Source organism: Ornithorhynchus anatinus, chromosome 11 (genome assembly GCF_004115215.2).
Source record: "Ornithorhynchus anatinus isolate Pmale09 chromosome 11, mOrnAna1.pri.v4, whole genome shotgun sequence".
NCBI lineage: Eukaryota > Metazoa > Chordata > Mammalia > Monotremata > Ornithorhynchidae > Ornithorhynchus > Ornithorhynchus anatinus.
The window spans coordinates 14,496,339-14,502,338 of NC_041738.1; the positions used below are offsets into that span (position 1 = coordinate 14,496,339).

General features: G+C 46.0%; 1 protein-coding gene across 2 annotated transcripts; it reads right to left on the reverse strand.

The window, feature by feature from the left end:
* Positions 1-4,070: 4,070 nt before the first annotated feature.
* Positions 4,071-4,670, reverse strand: LOC114815110 (keratin-associated protein 4-4-like). Of its 2 annotated transcripts, XM_029075640.1 has the most exons (2): positions 4,174-4,670; positions 4,071-4,116 (listed from the first exon to the last, which is right to left on the reverse strand). In XM_029075640.1, exons 1-2 carry the CDS (start codon positions 4,668-4,670, stop codon positions 4,071-4,073), a joined length of 543 nt encoding a protein of 180 aa, XP_028931473.1. The 2 variants fall into 2 exon arrangements, with proteins under 2 accessions (XP_028931473.1, XP_028931472.1); XM_029075639.1 differs by having other exon boundaries at positions 4,071-4,670.
* Between the last annotated feature and the right edge of the window lie 1,330 nt (positions 4,671-6,000).

The following is a 6,000-nucleotide window of genomic DNA, read 5'->3' on the forward strand; positions in this document are numbered from 1 at the left end:
CATCTGTAAAATGGGGATTGAATACCTGCCCTGCCCCTTATACTGTGAGGCCCATGTAGGATAGGGACTGTATCTGATCTGATTATCAATCAATCCTATTTAATGAGTGCTTACTCTGTGCAGAACGCTGTAACAAGCACTTGGGAGAGTACAGTAAAATAGATTTGGTAGACATATTCCCTGTCCACTACAAGCTTACACTCTAGAGGATCTTCTATCTACGCCAGAGGGTAAGCTCTTAACCAATACCACAATTATTAATTTTTAAATAGAACTTATTAAGTGCTTACACTGTGCCAGGCACTGAATTAAATGCAAGATAACCTGGTTGAATACAGTCCTTGTCCCACATAAGGCTTGCATTGTATCTCAATCTTGTCTATCTCACTGCAGATCTCTCACCCACAACCTGCCTCTGGCCTGGACGACTCTCTCTTTACATATCCGACAGATAATTGCTCACCCCCCTTCGAAGCCTTATTGAAGGCACACCTCTTCCAAGAGACCTTCATTTCTTCTTTTCCCACTCCCTTCTGTGTCACCCTGCCTTGCTCCCTTTATTCACCACTCATCTCCCCCAACACTACAGCACTTAAGTACACTTTTGTGATTTATTCATTTACATTAGCATCTTTCTCCCCCTCTAGACTGTTAGCTCATTGTGGGCACGGAATATATCAGTTATATTGCTGTGTTGTAGTCTCTCAAGTGGTTAGTTCAGTGCCCTGCACACAGTAAGCACTCAATAAATCTGAGTGAGTGATTGATTGAGGATTTATTCCCTATCTTACAGATGAGGAACAGAAAAGTTAAGGCGCCTGCCCCAGGTCACACAGCAGGCAGGTGGCAGAGCCACGGTTAGAACCCAAGTCCTGTGACTACCGTGCCCGTGCTCTTTCCACTAGGACATGTTGCTTCCTCTAATGGGAGATGAGCTGTTCAAAAACCACTCCAGTTAGCTAGGTTTGAGGGCTCCCATGACTGGATTTTGCACGACCACATAAAGTGCTCAAGTCCTTCAGCAATCCCCTTAGGGACAACGGTCTTGCCTACGTGAAGAGGTTTGTTTGATTCTAAGATTTGGAGAAAACTCCTAATGAAACTGCTTTTGGGAGAGAACTGTTTGCTGATGCCAAGGTCCTCCAAAGCCACCTTTCTAGGGCTTTGGAGAAACTTCTACATGAAAGTCCTCTTAGAAACACTGACAATCTGAGGCACAGATGGGAGTTGAAGTTGTTGGTTAATCAAATTAGCAGAGATTTTGTCCAGAGAAACAGGGAAGATTTGGATATGCTTAGAAAGTCTCCAGCTTTGCAAACTCCTTTTTTTAATGGCATTTGTTAGCATTTAAGATGTTCCAGGCACTGTATTAAGCTGTCGGATACATACAAAAGAATCAGGTTGGACACAGTTGATGTCCCATATGGGGATCACAGACTTAATCCCCATTTTATGGATGAGGTAACTGAGAGTCAGAGAAGAGAAGTGACTTGCCCAAGGTCACACAACAGACAAGAAAAAAGCAGCATGGCCAAGAGGAAGAAGCGTAGGTCTGGGAGTCAGAGGACTTGTGTTCTAATCCCAGCTCTTCCACTCATCTGCTGTGTGACCTGGAGCAAATCACTTAACTTCTCTGTGCTTCCGTTTTCTGTTCCACCAATTCAATCCTACTCCTTCCTACGTAGTCTCTGAGCTCCATGTGGTCAGGGACTATGTCCAATCTGATTGGCTTGTATCTACCCCAATGTTTACTACAGTGTTTGGCACACAGTAAGTGCTTAAAATTGCAATTATTTTATAACTGAATAATAATAATAATAATAACAACAATAATAAGTGGTGGAGCTGGGTTTAGAACCCAGATCCTCTGACTCTTCCTCCATGAAAGATCGGGATGCCCAGATAAGCCCTTGTAGGTGACATTGCTGATATGCCCAAAAGGATCCGATTATGCTATGTCTACTATGTTTGTATATGTCTTTTACTATGTTTGTAACATTTTACAACATTTTACAACATACATTTTACTATGTTTGTATATGTCTAAAATGTCACTCTTTACTTATATCCTTTTTGGAAAGATCTGTTTGTCAAATACCAGGATTTTCAGCCTATTCTGCACTAATGCATATGTGTATTATCTTCTGTTTTCCTTATAATAATAATGATGATGACATTTGTTAAGCACTTACTATGTGCCAAGCACTGTTTTAAGTGCTGGGGATGGCAGGATGCAAGGTAATCAGGTTGTCCCACGTGGGGCTCACAGTCTAAATCCCATTTTACAAATGAGATAAGTGAGGCCCAGAGAAGTTAAGTGGCTTGCCCAAAGTCACACAGCTGACAAGTGGCAGAGTCGAGATTAGAACCCATGATGTCTGAGTCCCAAGCCCGGACTCTTTCCACTGAGCCACACTGCTTCTCTTTTGTTCATCGGAAATAAATCGCTGCTAGTGTAGAACAACTGCTGTGTGTGGAGTGCTATACTGAGTGCTTGGGAGAGTACAGTTGAATTCTCGGCTATGAACCCTGCCCTCAGGTGAGTGGAGAGATAGAGTGCTGATTTGGGAGTTTGATTGTATAAAGTGGGGAAATTAGAGGTTAATTTGTACAAGCCTCCATTGACTAGGGAAGCCTGTTGACCTATTTTCCCATTTAGGGTATAAAATCATTCACACTGAAGGTAGTATGTTCTCTTAACTTGGAAATGTTAACACTGCTATACCACAGATAGCACTATCAGGTGACTGAAAATGGAATATTGAGTAAATGAGTACTAAATGAAATTTAGTTTCCATAGAAACTAACCTCAGTACGTGAATGCATTCTCAAAATCCAAAACATTGGCCCAAACATTATGCATGCATTTAAATAATAATGATAAAAACACAAAACATTTAGTCATACATTAATATAGAATGTAAATATTTAGTTCTTATATATACTTCCAAAAAGCATGAAAACAGAGTTCAACAATGAGTGATTTGATGCTTTTGGTGCCTGTATTCCTTCAACAGTATGAAGTGGTGAAAGTTAAGAGTCATAATAAAACTAGACTGGTAAACTCTCTGTGGGAAGGGAACATGTCTATCAACTCTGCTTTACGGCGGTCTTCTAAGCAATTATTACAGTGTTCTGCACACATTAGGCAGTCAATAAATATGACTGATTGACAAAAGGTAAGGATGCAGTTAGGATTAGGATTAATAGTATGCTAGGGTTAAGATAATTCAAAATTTAGAGTGAAAGAGACCAGGGTGAGAGATAGATAGCTTGACCATTGATCTGTTTGCCTTTTAGTGTTCGATAATTCATATGGGTGTTTCGGTGAAGGGTGAATTAGCAAAAGCCGTGCTGCCTGCGGGTAGTCTTTTTCCTCTACGTTTTTGATCATTTGTGTCCCATGAAGAAATTTTCTTCAAACTCCCAGGATTCTCTATCTCTTAGTGCTCATTCCTTGAATTAACTATCAGGATTAGGAAGACAGAAATGAATGGGATAGATTAAACCATTTTGGATTTCTACTGCATTCCAATAGATTATATGGAATAAAGTATAAGAAATAATGATTCACAAAGTCATGGTTTTCTATGCCGAGAAAGGATGTTTTATTAGAGAAGTATCAATCACCAAAGCATAAGAAAAGAAGAGTGAGGAGTGGGATGAGAAGAAAGCAAATCAGGCTAAGAGGAGTTGAAAAGCAGGAACCCAAAATGTGGACAGAGAAAGGCATTTCCCAATCTGGATGGATCATCATGGAATACTTTCTTGTTCCTCCGGGGATTGACCAGTCGTCACCACACTGGTGAGGGGATGAGGAGACAGAGATGTCTTTTTTGGATTTTGGCTGGAAGCTTCAGGGCTAGTTAGAAGCCAGCAGTGGCTGAGGAGGGTGGCCGTTGAGTTGGAGGCCGGACCCTGTTCCATGGCAGGGAGGAATGTGGTCAGGCAACTCCACTCTTCGCAGTGAGAAAGCACAGTCCTTCTCCTGGTGGCTTCAAGTGATCCAAAAGCCTGGATGTCTGGGTGAACGGTCATGGGTAGCAAGAGCTGGGGTCAGGACAGGTGGTTCAGCAGCAAGATGATGCCCCACAAGTAGGGCGGCAGCAAGTGGTTCTGCAGCAAGTGGTTTGGCAACAAGCTGGGCGGCAGCAAGGCTGGCAGCAGGTGGGCACACAGCAGGTCGGGCGGCAGCAAGTCGTCCGGCAGCAAGTGGTTTGGCAGCAGGTTGGGCGGCAGCAGGGCTGGCAGCAACTAGTCACACAGCAGGGTCGGGGGCAGCAGGGCCTGGGACAGCAGGGCCTGCAGCAGCTGGGCACGCAGCAAGGTCGGGGGCAGCAGGGCCTGCAGCAGCTGGACACACAGCATGGTCGGGGGCAGCAGGGCCTGCAGCAGGTGGACACGCAGCAAGGTCGGGGGCAGCAGGGCCTGCAGCAGCTGGACACACAGCAGACTGGGCGGCAGCAAGTGGGCTGGCAGCAGACCGACTGGCAGCAAGTGGGCCTGCAGCAGGTTGGGCGGCAGCAGGTGGTCCTGCAGCAAGTGGTCTGGCAGCAGGTCGGGGGGCAGCAAGGGCTGCTGCAGCAGCCGGGCTCACAACAGGTCTCTTGGCAGCAGTCTCCTCCGCAGCTCAGGGCGGAGCAGACGGATCCACAGCAGGAGTTGACCATGGTGTCGGTAGGTTCGGGGACCGGTGTTGTCTCAGAGGAGGAGGAGATTCCGGTGTTTGAATAGCTCCTGGGGACCCATGCCCTTTATATACCCTGATGGGGTGGCACTTGGCACGGAAGAGACTCATGATCCAGCATGTGGGATCCCTTCCCTGCTGTAGTTGGAGCCAATCAGAAACAATGACTAAATTAGCAATTAAAGATTACCTGTGGAAAGGAGAATCTTCTTCGCCCCGGACCTCAGTGGCAGCCAATCATCCTCTTGCTTCCCAGAGCACAATTCTGAACTTCCCCATGTCCTGAGGAACATCTCCTCACTTCACCAGTATTCCTAGTGCCATCAACCAGCCCTCTGTCAGGTGACTGTGGGACCCAACTTATCAGTGGGAGTCTTTCCTGTGCCTGAGTCATATCGGATGAAGGTCACCATGATGGGGAAGTGTCCAAGATCAAAGACCTTCCCAGAGGAAGGAATGCTGACTGAGGGAGAGCAGGAAGGGGACACTGGATAGTGGTCAGTAGGGAGTCACTGGGAAATCATGAGGAAGGAAATGGCTGAGTGAGAGCCATCAAGTTGTCAAGATTCTGACAGGGAATTTGCCAGCTGGTATCCATTCCAACTGCCTCCGGCTTGGGTACTAGATCACACTACCACATTAATACAATCACTCATCCTATCCCACTTAGATTACTGCATCAGCCTCCTTGCTGACCTCCCAGCCTCCTGTCTTTCCCCACTGCAGTCCATACTTCACTCCACTGCCCAGATCACCTCTCTACAAAAGCGTTCAGGATATGTCACCTCCTCCTCAAAAATCTCCAGTGGTTGCCTATCCACCTCCGTATCAAACAAAAACTTATCATTATTAGCTTTAAAGCATTCCATCACCTTGCCCCCTCCTACCACACCTGGCTTCTCTCCTTCTACAACCCAGCCCGCGTACTTTGCTCCTCTATTGCTAACCTTTTCACTGTGCCTCGATCTCACCTGTCTCGCTGCTGACCCCTGGCCCATGTCCTGCCTCTGGCCTGGAACGCTTTCCCTCCTCAAATCGGACGGACAATTACTTTCCCCCCTTCCAAGCCTTACTGAAAGCACATTTCCTCCAAGAGGCCTTCCCAGATTAAGCCCCAATTTTTCTCATCTCACACTCCCTTCGGGGTTGCCCTGACTTTCTCCCTTTGCTCTTCCCCCCCTACTCTCAGCCCCACAGCACTTATGTATATATCTGTACTTTTATCATTTGTATTGATGTCTGTCTCCCCTGCCTCAACTGTGAACTCATTTTGGGCAGGGATTGTCACTGTTTATTGTTGTATTGTACTTTCC